Source organism: Carettochelys insculpta, chromosome 8, assembly GCF_033958435.1.
Source record: "Carettochelys insculpta isolate YL-2023 chromosome 8, ASM3395843v1, whole genome shotgun sequence".
Lineage (NCBI taxonomy): Eukaryota > Metazoa > Chordata > Testudines > Carettochelyidae > Carettochelys > Carettochelys insculpta.
In genome coordinates, this window is record NC_134144.1 from 9,757,396 (window position 1) to 9,773,895 (window position 16,500).

Here is a 16,500-nt window from a genome sequence, read left to right on the forward strand (position 1 = left end):
AAAAGAACAACGTTCACGAGTCTCTGTGGTGTCTATACAAAGGGTGGAAGAGAACCCTGAATATTTGGAATTATACGACAATCCTCAGGCAGAAAAGGTACCACACGTGGTCATGGGTGTTGTACTTTTTTTTCTGCTGTGGATTTTGATTAAAGTCTTCCTTCTTCCCAAGGAGCTGAAGCAGAGGAGAATGCCCTAAACAGACAAGAGAATACTAAAAGCAGAAGCCCGGAAAACAAAAGAACTCTATGTAGCTTTGCTTTAGCACTTAAGTGCTTGACACTGGAAATAAAGGCCCCAGAACCAAGATTCCTCAGTGGCTCCTGGAGCACTGTATCTTTTTCATATTGTGGGCAAGCAGATAGAGGAAGAGAAAGAAAAAAAAAGTTTGCATCTGACTGGAAGGCAGGAAAGGCCACGTAAAACTGGAACAGTGAAAACTGGATTGGATGAAGGGGCACTGAAACAGCTGCTGAAGAGGGAGAACTCCCTCTGCTGGCTGCAAAGTTTCAAAAGCTTAATCCCTGTGGTGGTGAGCAATCAACAGGCAGTGGCGTGGCCTGCACGCCTACCCATTTTCACTGACTTTAGAGCTAGAAAAGATGTACAGCACAGATTGGCAACCTTTTTCAGCTGCAGGTCACTGATCCACTCCTCCCCCCACCCCAAAAAAAAAACAAGTCAGCGGTCACACACACAAGCGAGAAGCAAAATACTCCAAACCTGAGGCTTCCCCCAGCAGCGAGGTGAGTCAGCTGTCATGCTCCAGCTCCACGCGGGAAGGCACTGAGGCTCAGATGTGCCCAGGGCTGAAGTGTGAGCACGGCTCACCCTGCTGCAGGGGGGAAGGCCAGAATCTTGCTGTAGGCTGCACCCCAGTATAGCTGGGGGTCGGATTTGGTCTGTGGCTGGACACTCCCCACCCCAGCTTAAAGCTTGCAGACTTCTGGCCTGCCTCACACAAGACGTTGAGCCCCTGGAGCCGGACTCCTCCAAGGATGGAATCTTTGACCCATAAATTATTTTGCCAAATTAAACTTCCTCAAAAGCAGTTTTAGATACTAGAGGTCAAATGCTGCTGCTGCTGCTGCTACGCAGGCTTGTTACTAAAGAACCATTTGTAAAAGTCATTTTATGAGTACATACGCACACGCGTGCACAGAGCATTTTTATTATTAATAGCAATGTTATAGTAAATCATACTTTAAGATCTGGCAGGTAGATTAATCTGAATGCTATGTCTCTAAATAACTGAAAGGCAAACATTTAAGTTTTAAACCAGCAGAAGACCTACTAAATTCAATCTTGATGAAAAGAAAAACAAAAGTAAATAATCAGGTCTCTGCAAGGCTGTCATAACTTGAAACCATTCAACAAGTAGACATTGAAAGCACAGCCTTTAGCTCAAATCTATCAGTTTTTGCACCTTAGACCGTCTAAACAGGAACACAGAAACTAACAACAGTAGACTGATATGCTGAATGCACCAGACTGCCAGGGTACGAGACACTGAGTTTATTTACTTTAACATTTGGCCTTTCAGCTTCATTAAAAGGCAGACTCTCAGTCTCCTGCTACGCGTGATGCTTCATGAACTGTGCACTCCAATTTGCCATCACATAAAGATTAGGCGCACAGGCTGTAGAGGGAAAGCATGCTTCCTCCAAAATGATTACACAGTCTGACCAACTGCTGGCACAAACTAGTGTTAAAATATCATGAGAAGAATAGTGAGAATCAGAATAAACATGGAACTAACATGATGCATGCTAAATGTCAGCACCTCGCTTTTAGTGCATCTTGTTCTTCAAGCACCGAGAAAAAAAAAAAGGTTATATTTCAATTTGCCTATTTGCATATTAGTTTGTCTGCTCATAATCCAATTTAATTTTAGAAGCACCAAGAGGACCAGGATTCCCTCTAAATTTTTTTCTATCCAAGGGTAGAATAAACTTTATTATGTGCACCTAGGCATTTGTGGATGTGTACCACCAATAAAAACACTTGCTGCCAGCTGTGGGTGGGACCTGAATTTCTTGTGGGCAGAATCTGAATCTCTTGTGGGCAGCTGCCCAAGCACTCAGCTTACAGGGAACACTGGAAAACACTAAATATAGATGTAAGTGCAGACATAGATATAAACAGTCATTTAAAAGCAAGTGATTTGACTCATTTGACACTATTTCTATTTATATTGGCTATACAATGGCAACCAGGATAAAAATTCATATACAACAAAAATATAGGCTCAAGACACACTTACTGTGAGAGGATGGGATTTTTCATCAAAAATATCCAATGATCTGTCTGAATCTCTATTAAACAAGAGTATGCATTTTACCAATGGAGATTAACTACTGGCAGAACAAAAGCATTTGACACTGCAAAAAAATTATATTAAAGCATTTTTTCTTAGTTTTGTAGGTTTTGCTGCATTCCCATAATTGAAGAAATTTTCCACAACTAAAAAAACTGAAGAAGCCAAAGCAAGCATGTGAATAGTTAGCTGTGGTTTTCGCTACCAGAAGTTAAATTAAGCCACAGCAAAAAGGCCTTAGAGCTTTTTATTAAATTTACTTACTGTATAGGTTTTTCCAAAAACAAAACTTCCAACTGATTACAAAGGAACACTTTACGTACAGTCATACGTCATATGCTGCAGCTAAATGTAATTAGATGTAAGCTCTCATAGCACAGTGCCAATGGACCTATGGCTAGGTCTTTAGTGACGAAAGTTCTTACACTGAAATTGCCAGCTTGAGTTAGCTGTCTTGATGTAAAATCCTACCAGAGAGAAACCACAGGTCACTTGCACCAAGTATAGCTACCTGAGAAATCCCAGGCCAGGGGTATAATGCTTATTTCAACTAGGGAAATAAAGGCAAGTACCTTCACCTAGTCTCTCCTAGGATTTTACAACTCAGCTATCTAGATGTCAAAAGCACCTTTTTCCAGGGAAGATATAGCAAGCACTACGTAAGTCACCTTCTTGGCTCCTTTTGGCTCTGTCCTCATTAGGAAAATAGTGAGGCCATTAATACAGGTTTCACCTCTCTAATCCGGCACCCTTCTGATCTGACTGGTGCCAGACTATGGGAGGTCAATATTGTTTCCAGCATTACCAACATTTTCACTTCTTATTGGGCTCTTAGAAGGGGTATATTACAGCTAAGTAATAGCACAGAACACCGAGAACCCGGGCTGTGGGCTGTAAACAAACTTTATGGGACCATGGGAAACTTGGCCACACCCATGGTAAGTGGTCATCCGGCTAACTAAAATCATGCTGGATTACAGACTGTGCCAGAGGAGAAAGTTCTGGATTAGAGAGGTTCCATCTGTACATGTTAAAATCCTGGTATAGGCAAAGCCACTATTTTTTAACATGTGTTAGCCAGTCAAAGTAAAATGTGGCTCCATGAGTCTACCTCAGCCCACTAATGTTAGTAAAACAAACATCCTTGCCTACACTAGGGTTTTAGCACATTAACTAATGTGCTTTTAAAACCACTTATTTCCCCCAGTAAATACATGGCACCAACATATTTTTTTCCCTCCAATTGTGTTAGATGAATTAAGATAAAGTAAAATGACTGACGAGCTCTCTTAATAGTCCTTATGATGCAGGCTAGCACATCTAAATCCACCTTCACCGTTAACACTGTAGTCTGGACTATAAATTAGATTCAAACACATCTTAAGGACAGCGTGTCTTGTTTACAACAGACACCGTGTGTATCAGAATGTTAGTTCACATCACCCCTTAAATCCTAGCCTATGTAAGACCTTAACGTTAGAAAGTGTTTCAGACGTGTTACGCTAACTCAATTGAGCTAACGTTTTTAAAACATGCCCTATTTTTGCCTGTCGAGAGGGTGGATCCCCTTCAAGGATATTCTCCTCTCCCTAAAAGGAGGATACCGTAAAACCTGTAGGGGTGGAATTAAAGTGATATGCATCATCTCTCTACCCCCACCTATGGGGGTTGCCCACTCTCCCCCCTAAGTTAAATCTGAGGTTAAAAACTTTTATTCATAATTAAGGAAGTTTAGAGGATTCTAAAGGTTAGCCTGGACACTCCCCAGACATTCGTGGTTTACCGTAAGAACTAGTCTCCACAATCACAGGGACAGTTATTTCAAGGATAGTTAATCTTACACAAGACCTCTAGCAAAAATACTGTATCAGACCCCAACGCCACAGAAGGGACATCTTCACAGCTAGGGACCGTGCCACAGATGGCTGGAATCTCTTTGCTGCCAGTTCTTAAGATATGACGTGACTTATTTAAGAAGCTAATAGAGAAGAACGGTTACCTCAGCTGCTTCAGGAATGGCAAAAGCTCAACAATCATTTCCAAGGTCCAATATTTAGCACCATACCATGGAAATGGATCAGGTCCTATATAATGAGATTACCAGTATGTGGTACCTGCATGGTAATGTAGTAGACAGGGCAAAATTTTCTTATGAACATGGCATCTGTAATAATCTAAACCCCATATATTATTTAGAAGGAAACAAACCAAAGACCATACAACTGCAGTTTAACAACAATCAAGAGTTATGATTGTACGTACTTAGGAAAAAGTTGAGAGCGCTCACCTGTTCTTTATATGGTAGTATATTGCTAATGTCACACTGCAAGAAAAAAGGGGGAAAAAGGTTATTTTAATTAAGCATATTCTGCCTTGACACACAGACATTGCTCAGGATGAAAACGGATTTCTAGAACCATTTACAGTATGACTTTGTGCTATTTCCGCAGCTGAAGTGTGATGAGTGATTCCATATCTAACATTTTTAAATTTTTTACCAGGACCTGTGACCAAAAGTTAGATAAAACAGATACAATGATTTGCTAGCTAAGCTCGTTTGTAAACTATATGCATATATCTTTGTACCATAGAAGGAACCTTCAACTACATGCCACAATGTCTGATTAACCGCTGACAAAGTTTACAAGCTTCAGCCAGCTCATCATAAGCTCCCTTTGGAGTTTTGTTTTTTTAAAATGGTGTATTTTAATGGTAAGATGGACTTATTGACAGAAACATCTCTTCTTTCCACAACGAGAAAGCAGCCAGCCCATAATGGTACTATCATGCTATGGTGCTATATAAATGGAACAAGTGCAACAACAGAAGAAGCTAGCACCCACTACTGTATGGTGCCAATATACACAAACAAATCAGGTTATTGATCCTGAGTTATACTGACACTAACATGCTCTGATAAAAAATAAAAAGGTACTTTTGACACACAGTTAACATGGCTAATCCAAGTTATTTTAAAGTCTAGTGGTGTCCACATTTATTAACCACTGGATTAACTCATTTCACATATAAATGGTTATTTTAAATATTTGTCAGGTTATTTTCTGCCCAGTTTACTATTAACACTTTAAATTGGGCCTATTATTGTCGTCTTCTCCAAAAAGTGGCCAAAGAAAATTTTAAAAGTCTAATTTCAACTTTAAATCAGTCAGTTAGGCCTAAGTTCCTCTGTACAGTTTCTAAGAAGTGAGCAGCCTTAAAAACTAACTCCGAATAAGACAAAACACATTGATTATATCATGTGAACATTTCTTTGCTACTAATGTGCATTTAACATATAGTATACACCCAAGATTCAATTTTTTAAAAAGTTTCAGGAGTTTCACTTGCCCAAATTTCCCTACTTTTTTGTATTTTGTTTGTTGACACCCTCGAAAATAAGGTAAACAGTAAAATCGGCTATAAATGTCAAGTATTTAAAGTCAGAGTCAGGGGATGGGGGGACGAATTCTAATTTCAAGTAATTACCATGGGTGGAAAATCTCAGGTGATTTTTAGCTGATGTCCCCTTTCAATACCCTTTATAAAACTAAAATCAAGAGACACTGTATTTAGTCAGTGGATTATTCAGACTGAACATGTAAGAACACTGCAGTTCTTCGGAGCAAAGCATGGACTACACAGGTTTTGCTATGGTCAGTTATGGATGATGATTTTTTTATTCTGATGTTGTCATTGCAGTACAATACCCAGAATGGATGGTTATACCAAAAAGGTGCCCTTGTGCTGGTATATAGTTTACTTCTGTGCTCAAAGACGTGTAAGCACATTTACTTGAGAGGGGCTGTACCTAAACAGTATGCCACATACAAAACTGCTCATTATTATACCTGATGAGATCTGGGGTAACTGAGTAAAAATTCAAAATTTCAAAAAGCCAAAGCATTCAAATAATGCGTTTAATATTACAACACACTGAACTGACAGCTGCAGATACTGAACTACAGTGTGTCCAGTACTCAAGTGTCCATCTTCCCCACAAGGGAGCATCAGTCATAGCCCCAGAGATGGGCAAGAGTAGAACTGAGTAGATTCCTGGCCATCCCTGCTGTGACAGTCAGCTAATGTGATGGATTTGATAGGGACGCTTTTATAGAAAAATAGGATGAACAACTCATTTCACATTGTCAAAGAAACAGCCTTCAGATGACAGTGACTCATTGCTAGTACTGGCCAATATAAGGGGAAATTGTGATTCTGTTTTCCACTTTGCCTGGAAGACTTCGTTTTGAAATAAGTCTAACAGTTCTATTTTTCCTGGATCAAATGCAAGGGCCAGACAGTCCACGGCTGGTCTAACCTTAAGGGTCCTACCAAAAAAAAAAAAGAAGCTGATCAAGTCCTAAACCAAGTTAGACAGGCCCAATAGGCCAGCTGACTCACTGTCTAAAAGGACAGAAAGACACATGGCAAAGGTAAGAAAGCATGGGATGGGCTGCACTCTGCCTCTTCAGCAACCATGTTCTGGCCAAGAAACAGCTGTACATCAAACAGCTGTTGCTTTCAGATGTGGATTCCAACAGCCAACTTAGCAGTCTAATACTCTTCCAAATTTTGCTCTAGCTTCACCATCTGGCTGCAGGTGCAATGCCACAGGGGAGCTACCAAATCTTGCTCTTTGTTGCATCCAGGAGAGAAAAACAAAAATCACCACTCCTCCATATCAAATGTGTATGCAGCTTGTTCTCAGTATGCTATCAGCACTACCTGGACCAAAAAGAAACCTGGGATGGGGAACAGAAGCAGCTGTACAGTCACAGCTTTTTAGATGAAAGACATTTTAGAACTAATACATGATAATGACTGTGGAGCCAGAGCTGAACTAGGCACTACATATAGCCTGCTGCCACTAGAGGGCTGACTAGCATTACAGGCTGCGTGGAAAGAAATTCCAAGGGCAGAATTATGGAACCGTACACAAAGCCACTTGCCATTTTTCAACCCAGAGTTCTTGCTTTGCTTTCATTTTTAGAGAATTTAAAAAAGGGCCTTTGTATTCAAATTTTGCAAAAAAAGAATGACCTGCACATGGTTTTAACTACATGGACCTAGTTATGCAGTTAGCCCTGCCATGAAGTAGCATCCTGTCCAGACAAGACATGACATGTGAAAACATCGCTAACTAAAGTACTGGATGACAAGGCTCTAACCTCACATCTCCTGAGACCTTGATAGCCTCCAACTATATTTTTTCTGACCAAAGTGCCAGGGATCAACTGTCCAATCAGAGCTAGTCCAATGCCTTGACTGAAAACTGCATGATTAACCAACCCCAGGCTCAAAGCCCACAATGTCGCTCTGCTGCTGGCATGATCAGAATGATACTTACCATTTTATTGTGCTTCTAAGGTTAGGCTGGCTGACTGTGCTGTCATCTATAAATATGGTGGAGCATGAGCTATACTTTTTCGTAAGCTGCCCTGGAGAAACCTAAATAAAGGCAGACAAGTTTAAGAAAAGTGATTCTACAAGTTCGTTTACACAAGTTTGGGATCCACAATACTAATGGACACCAAGTAGTAAACAGAAGACACGCAGATGAATGCTCTGTTTCTAAGCTACCCTATATTAGTAACTCAAGAAGCTAATTCTGCAAGGCAAAGAAGTGTTCACATACACAAGACACAAAAAACCAAGAGAGTTTAGTTAACTTTAGTTTGGTACCAGCTCCGCCCCCCCCGACCTTTCAATACATTTATCTACTTCTTCTACTCCAACTGCTCCCACGTCTCCTCCTCTTAATTCCTGTTTATCCCCTTCTAGGTCACACCCTGCATTTTAAACACACTCCCATCTTCTGGGCACTTTAAATCCCAGCTCCTCCAGAAACCCTTCAGACTATGAACCTCCTTCTTGTGTCCTGTTTAACATTTTGAATCTGAGCGTGAGCTGCCTGGAAATCACTGTTCTAAAATGGTGGTGGGCAACCTGCCCACCTGCATGTGACCCACTGGGGCTCCACCTGTGACTTGCACACACCCCAGATGCCCCACTCCCCCCCACGCACCTCTTCACACATTAGGCAATAGGAGCCGCACACTTTGCACTCCTTCCCCTCACCTCCAGCACTTATCCTGCCACCCCCACAAGCTCTGGGAGTGGGAGTAGTACAGTGGGAATACAAATCAAGTTATTCACAGTGCTCTGGACAGGGGGGGAGGGAGTAGGTAAATGCGAGGCTCAGTGCCCCAGGGCATGAGAGGCACATGGGGGACAGCAGAGCCACAGGTGAAACCCCAGTGGGCTGCAGCAGCTGAAGGAGAGTCACTCAGGATTTGTGGTTGCCCACCACTGTTTTATAGTCTGCTGCTGTAATTGTGAGCAAAGAAAGGTCTGTGTTTGGGATAGGAAGCCTCAGAAGAAACCTAAACATGCTGAAGGATGCAATACTGGTCATTTCATTACCCTTAAGTGACTCTTCCCTAGTAAAGAGAAGTATGATTCGCTTCCAGTCCTCCAAATGCATAGCACTTAATGTATGAACAAGGTATGATTGTTTTAAAAATATCTGAAGGGTTTTCTGCATTTTAGTGATAAAAAAAATCAGGACTGGATTTTCCCCTTTTGCTTGGAGGACTCCATGGACAATAAAGGAATATCATCTCACAATCAAGAGGTTTAACAGTTGAAAGTTTGCCAACCTCTACTCAATACCAAACCACAGTGACCAAGAAAACTGTGTAAGTTCCCACACACTTCACTCCCAATAATCGAGGCCTAGAGAAAAATCCCATGACAGTGCGCCAGGAAAAAAAAAATTAGGACATCTTCAAACTGAGCTTTGGCAGATGGAAATAGAACTTAATTTAAAGCACAAAATAAGAATGACAAGATACACAAGTCATTTGCCCACACTGATAGCACTACCTCTTCACATTCAATGGCACAGCCAAAAAGTTAGTAAACTTATTTTGGTGCAAAAACTTAAGTTTAAGTATCTTGGGGGTAAGTTATTTGGACACATCTTCTTGGCCTATTATTCAGTGGCATAATAAAATCTCATATTTCTCTCTCTGCTGAGATGTCAAACAGCAAGTGACCTAGGTATGTCAAGTATCAATAGATGAGAAGCACAAAAGAGAGTTGCCTACTAAAAGGTTATTGGTGGGTTATCATGGGCCCAATTTCCAGAGCTGCTGAATATCTGCAGCTCTCACTGACTTCAGTGGTACAGGTTGAACCTCTTTAATCCAGCACTCTCTCATTTGGCACCATCCGTAACCTCGTATGATTTTATTTAGTCAGACAGCCACTTACCATGGGTATGGCCAAGTTTCCTGGGGTTCCATGTTTCTTTACAGCCACCAGTCCAGGCTCTCAATGTTCTGTGCTGCTACTTAGCCCTAATTTACCCCTAAATGTCTGGCAAATCTGAGTGTGGGACGAGAGAGGTTCAAACTACACTACACTACACATAATATACTTATCAATAAACTATGCAAATACAACTTAGATGGGGCTACTATAAGGTGGGTGAACAACTGGCTGGATAACCGTACCCAGAGAGTAGTTATTAATGGTTTTCAATCCTGCTGGAAAGGTATAACTAGTGGGGTTCCACAGGGGTCTGTTTTAGGACTGGTTCTGTTCAATATCTTCATTAATGATTTAGATAGTCACATATAAAGTACACAAGTTTGCAGATGATAGCAAGCTGGGAGGGGTTGCAACTTCTTTGGAGGATAGGGTCATAATTCAAAAGGATCTGGATAAACTGGAGAAATGGCCTGAGGTAAACAGGATGAAGTTCAATAAGGACAAATGCAAAGTGCTCCACTTAGGAAGGAACAATCAGTGTCACACACACAGAATGGGAAAGGACTGCCTAGGAATGAGTACTGCAGAAAGGGATCTAGGGGTTATAGGGGACCACAAGCTAAATATGAGTCAGTGTGATGCTGTTGCAAAAAAAGCAAACATGATTCTAGGATGCATTAACAGGTGTGTTGTATACAAGCCACAAGAAGTCATTCTCCCGCTCTACTCTGCGCTGGTTAGGCCTCAGCTGGAGTATTGTGTCCAGTTCTGGGCACCGCAGTTCAGGAAGGATGTGGAGAAACTGGAGAGGGTCCAGAGGAGAGCAACGAGAATGATCAAAGGTCTAGAGAACATGACCTATGAAGAAAGGCTGAAAGAATTGGGCTTGTTTAGTTTGGAAAAGAGAAGATTGAGGGGAGACATGATAGCAGTTTTCAGGTATCTAAAAGGGTGTCATAAGGCAGAGGGAGGGAACTTGTTCTTCCTTGCCTCTGAGGCTAGAACAAGTGGCAATGGACTTAAATTGCAGCAGGGGACGTTCAGGTTGGACATTAGGAAAAAGTTCCTAACTGTCAGGGTGATCAAACACTGGAACGAATTGCCAAGGGAGGTGGTAGAATCTCCATCACTGGAGATATTTAAGGTTAGATAGATGGCTTTCAGGGATGGTCTAGAAAGTGCTTGGTCCTGCCATGAGGGCAGGGGGCTGGACTCGATGGCCTCTCGAGGTCCCTTCCAGTCCTACTCTTCAATGATTCTATAATACGGATGTTCAGCACTTAAGATCACAGAACACTAGAAATAGAAGAGACCTGGAGGGGTCATCAACACCAGTCCCATCCTCACAGCAGCACCAAATACCATCTAGACCATCCCTGACAGACATTATCTAACCTGCTCTAAAATATCTCCAGTGATGGAGATTTCATGACCTTCCTAGACAATTTATTCCAAAGTTTAACAAATAAGGTAACTTCTGTTTATTATAAGCCACTGCTCAATTTTTTTCTTCCTTTTCACAAGGAGTTTACATTGAAGTTGTCACTACTTCAAAGAAAACTAGCTGCATTTCTTAAAATTGCCTTTAGATAACAGCACTCAAACAGCAAGAGTTTCTTGTACTAGGAAGTAATTATCTTGCCATATAGGTTTTTAAATGCAGCTGGTTTTTCCTTCTGCTTTAAAGAAACAGCAATTTAAGAATTGCACTTGTCTGAATTTTTCTCCTTCTGTTTATAATTAATACACAAGGGTTAGCAGTTCATAGTTGCGCTCCCGTGTCTGTTTCCTCCATTTGTGTACATCTTTCAACACAGCAACATATAAAAGAAATTGTATACAATTACCTTTTCCTAGTTTAAATCAACAGAATCAGCAAGGGCTTTGGCTGTACACATAGGGCCTACCTCTCCTACAAAGTGGTTTTCGAAATCTGACAAGGTTTCAAGTTAACAGTGACTAGCATCTTACATCTAATGGTCTGTTTTACTTACGTGGTTGATGTGGTTACTCTTCCTCTTCTCTCGCACTAGGAATGGGGGAGGAAAACGAACTCAGTTATAAATTAAGAAGTTCCACAGCAAGGCACGCAGTAGTTATCAAGTAAGTGCTATTATTTTTTCAAAATAGAAACTCCATATACATAGGATGGTTAAGCTTTTATAAATTTCATATCAAGAATTCAACTCTGAAGGAAAAAAAAAAAAGGATGAACTTTTAATAGTTCACAAAGCCATTATTAAATTAGTACACTCCAGTTTACCCAAATGGCCTGCAGACAGCCAAAATGTTCAGATAATTAGGCAGTTGGATAAACCAAAGTGCCAGAGAATTTAGTGCTAAAAGCCAGAAGAAGCAGGAGGCAGTAGCTGCGTCTTGCTGTGCTTTGCCTCTGCATGCTGCAGTGATGCCAGGTGTTTTCCCAGGAGGGGCAGAGAGGAAGTAAGGAAAGAAGGAGTAACTACAGAAGACAGGAGCTTCCTTTATGCTCCCTTGGGCATGGGCAGCCTGACAACAAACAGTGAGGGGCAGGGCTGGCTGCTCCCCTGAGCTTTCAGTGCCAGGAAGCAACCAAGTAGCACCAAGGAAACCATTTCCTGTTAAGCTAATTCCCATCTGCCTCCCTTCCCTTCCATCTGCCCTGAACTCAAGTCCCCCTCCACCGTCTTTCCATTTTCACCTTAACTCCTTCACTTCTTGCCTGTTCTTTTGCTTTCCTCCTCTACATTCCCTCATTCTTCCCTTCACCCAGTCTCATTCCTGTCTCTACAAATTCTCCAAATCCCAGTTCCTGCAACCTTAATGTTAACCCGTCAGCAATAACGCAGAGCTCCAGGGCTGGAGGGAAGACACCATGGCCTTGTACAGGAAAAAGGCAATTCAGAGAACTGAAGTTATGCTGCAATGCAAATAAAATCAAATGGCAGGGTCCAAATTCAGTTTAGAACCACAATTAAGAACTGCACTGTTTCAGCTGCACTGCCTTCTAAAGTGCACAGAAGTTGAAAGAATGTTTGGAGGCTAACTGAAGTATTTGGCAGACAGAACATTCGTTAAAGAGCTTTTGGTTCACCACATTCACTTCATCTGTAAGTTGGGCACATTTCACAAATAGCTCTTCTTCGTCCCATGCAGAGATGTAAATATTCTCATTTTCTGACTACAGACGGTTAAGACTAGTTCAAAAAGCAGTCACTCACTTGGCAAATGAGTAAAGACCACCCGCCCCCCCCCAATTTACATGATGATTTTGACTTATATATTACTTGCAATAAGACAAGGCAAAATCAGGAGTGGTGGGAAGCCAGGAAACTGACCAGCGCTCCTGATCAATTTCCTGGCTCCCAGGAGCATTGGGGAGCTGGGACAGCAGCCCTCTACTTGCTGCTGTGCTGGTCAGATTCCCGGCTCCCACAAGCAAAGGGGAGCCCAGAGTAGAGAGGAGCCAAACAGGGCAGATCCCACCTAGGCTGGGTAGGGGACATGAAAAAGAAGCCTGCCCCCTGGCAGTGGCAGCTCTGCGTTAGCTGCCATGGCTGGAGGTTTGCCGTCCTATTCCCCAGACGGGGCAGCTCTGGCTGGGGGGGCGGGGGCGGGAGGGAGCCCCCAGCCCCTCCCCCAGCTCCAGCAAGCATGGCTGTAGCAGGGTAAGGGTGGAAGAGCTCCCTTTCCCAGCCTCAGCAGGGAGCAGCTGGGCCAACAGGGAGGTAGTGCAGCTGCAGTCTCTCCTCGGTGGCCTAGCACAGAGCTCCTGCAGCAGCTCCATGCTGATGCCACAGGGCAGAGGGAGCGCTCTGCACGCCCGCCCTGAGCCCACGTGCAGTGCCTGTTAGACAGCTGAGCAGCCAGATGGCCATCCTGCTTAAAGGGAACTTAGTTTTGACACTGGTGTCAAACACTATCACTTTTACCAACCAAGAACTGTTTGCTCTGGCAAGTGTTAGGGTCTCAAAGCGCAAGTCGGTGATTTTATTGTCCCGGCCAGTAGTTCAGACAAAAGATCCAGAATGATCTAAATAAAAGGTTCTGCCCCTTCTACTCAGGGCAAGTCCTGACCAACCTAGCACAAACAGTTATTGATCCATTTAGCAGATCCATACCACTTTTCCAAAGCAAATCTGTATACATCTGAATATATATCAGAGCCATGATCAAGACTAAGCCTCTATCAGCAGGACTTTCATATAGTTTAACATATTTTTAGTAACACTTAACTGCATATTGCACAAGTATACCACATTCCCCAACATGTCCAGTTTTCCAATCCACCATAAAGTAGTATTTGGTTATTAAGTTCTAATATTAGCATCATCTCTCTAACTGACCCAATGTCTAATTTTGAGTGGGGAGGCTTTTTGTTAGGATGGCAGGTAGATGACTCACGTCAGTGCCCACCTCTATCACTCAGGATTTCCTAAGCAGTATAATCATGATGTTGATGTGACAACCCTCCCCCCACAGGGGTGATTCTGAATGGCAGCTCTGGAACACAGACAGGTCACCTTGATGATAATTTTTCCTGATTTGTCAACCTCGATTACTATTTTTGGTTCTCTGTGCCTTAAATATTGAGTCTGTTCTGGTGTGGCTATGGTCTGAAGAAGTGGGTCTGTCCCATGAAAGCTCACCACCTAGTAAATTATTTTGTTAGTCTTCAAAGTGCTACCGGCCTGCTTTTTTTGTTTCAATTCAATTGCAGTGTTCCTTGGAAAAACTACAATAAAGCAGAAGCAGAAGCCACAATAAAGCATTTCCACCCCTCTACTCCCACCCCAAATGCAAACAGGTCCTTAATTCTTAAGGCTGCAACATACCATTCAGGTCTAGGAACTTTAAAGGGACCGATAAGTTCATGGATGTTTTTCAGTAGTACTGTTATAAACAACATACCCATCTTTTAGGCACAGACATTCTTCCATTATTTCAGTTTCTTTAGCTTATACATTCAGCCTTTTGTAGTCAGGTAGCTCCACTGTTTCCCCTGAACAGTCAGTTTCCAGTATGTGGGTCTTCACATGAGAGGATTTTTTTTTTTTTTTAAAAAAAAAAACAGGACTAAATCTGTTTCAAGAACAGGTGTGTTTTCAGAAACTACTGGGCCTTTAGAAAAGGAAACAGAATTCCCTTACGGAATGAATGGCGTTGGCTCAGCAGGGAAAGCTTCCCATTTGCATGTGGGTTTTTTGACCCCATAGTCATAAGACAATGGTTTTCTGCAGCTAGAAAAATCTGAAAGTGAGGTAAGGCAAAGCTCTTGTTTCAGACTACCAAAATCAAGAAGCCTGAATCTCCTAATATTTACTATCAATGAAGTAGCATGAGAACTTTACTGCAGAATGGCACTATCATAATAAAATAGCCTATAAAGGGTTGAACATTTTTAAGCTAGTAATTCCTTCCTGCGACTCTTAACTGGCAATTCAAATAGTTACTTTTCAATATTCTCCCGAGTTTTTAAAGAGGGAAACTAGCATCAGCTTACCATCTGTTTGGGACTTGCTCAGGAAAATTGTGCTTGCTCTGGGATGATCAGATGGATTTGATTCAAAGGCTAAATCTGAAAGACACAGGACAAAGATATGGCATTTCAGAAGAGAAGAGAGGACCATGGACGGGTAGAGAGGCTGAGGCTGCCCAACTCTTGTGGATTTGTATCAGCTTTCAAATACATGAGAAGGTGTTAAACTCCAAGCTTTTTAGCCACCTCTTGCTGGCATTACCATACTAGCTGAGAAGCTATTCCCTGCTTTTTCTATCACCCAATTCAGGACACCACATTTTTGTGGGAAGTGCAGGAAGCTGAAGCTACTTGCTGGTATCGGCGTGCACTCCCTCTCCCCCTCCCCCTCTATGCCTACCCTGCCTGGGCTCCATCTGGTTCTCAGTTTGCCATAGTATATTGCCTCCCACCAGGTTGGTTTACATCTCTTCTGAAGTACTTTTCTGTAAGAATGCTCAAGCCTTACTTGACTCTCAAGCTGTTTCGTCTTATTAGTCCCACCTTTATAGAAATTATGCCAGATGCACAATTCCCGGAATACTGTACGGAGAAGCTAGCCTGGCTTCAACACTAAGCTCCACCTCCACTAATTGAAAACTAATTTTAAAATTTAAGTTAGATGAACCTTAAATACTCAAACGTTTCATGATGACCTGAGAAGGGGAGAACACTTAAAACTCTTATCCACTCAGAAATGGGCATTTGAGAGCCTGCTTCAAAACTCTTCACAAAAAAAACAAACTCATTTATCAAACACTGATGCATATTCAGTAGTCATGTAAGGAAATGTCAGAGTTAAGGCTGCCTTAGTTTCTTTCCACAATGAATCATAAAAGAATCTTCCACTCAGATTGAGATTGGTCCAGTACATGGAGAGGTTACCAATACTGAAGGAGTTGCAAACATACTAATATCAAGCTCACACTGGGTTTATGAAAGGAGGAACAGGTGATGCGAGGAATTCATGTTGTAAAGAGGCCAATTCATGTATTTTCCAATGGGAGTATTTTTCTGCTACACTCTCCTATACAATTCACACTGGTCCCTGTGACCATCTTCTAGAGTAAGTCATATTTACACAGAATCAGAATACTAGGACAGAAGGGACCTCAAGAGGTCATCAAGACCTTGCCTGCCCCGATCTAGATCGTTCCTGACACGTCTAACCTGTTCTTAACATCTCCAATGATAGAGATTCCACAACCTCCAGAGGCAATTTATCCCTGTCCTTAACCAGATGTTTCTGAGGGTATCAACAATCTCAATTTCAAGCTGCAAGGAAGAAACACAATCGCCCCCCGCCATGACGCAATCAGAGCTTTCACAGAGAAAATTCAGCTTTCGAAGCACCATCAAGCTGGAAATTTCTCGTCATTCCCTCACCTCAACGAGCAGCTTTAACCCCAAC

General features: G+C 42.1%; 1 protein-coding gene across 1 annotated transcript in view; it reads right to left on the reverse strand.

Moving 5' to 3' along the window:
• The window catches only part of CCNYL1 (cyclin Y like 1), a 48,363-nt gene that overhangs the window by 17,587 nt on the left and 14,276 nt on the right, over positions 1-16,500 (reverse strand). Inside the window, exons 2-6 of the mRNA XM_075001373.1 lie at positions 15,075-15,149; positions 11,587-11,621; positions 7,665-7,765; positions 4,605-4,640; positions 2,264-2,315 (exon numbers count right to left, since the gene is read on the reverse strand). Coding sequence (XP_074857474.1) covers positions 2,264-2,315; positions 4,605-4,640; positions 7,665-7,765; positions 11,587-11,621; positions 15,075-15,149 — 299 coding nt within the window. The remainder of the gene's footprint in view (positions 1-2,263; positions 2,316-4,604; positions 4,641-7,664; positions 7,766-11,586; positions 11,622-15,074; positions 15,150-16,500) is intronic.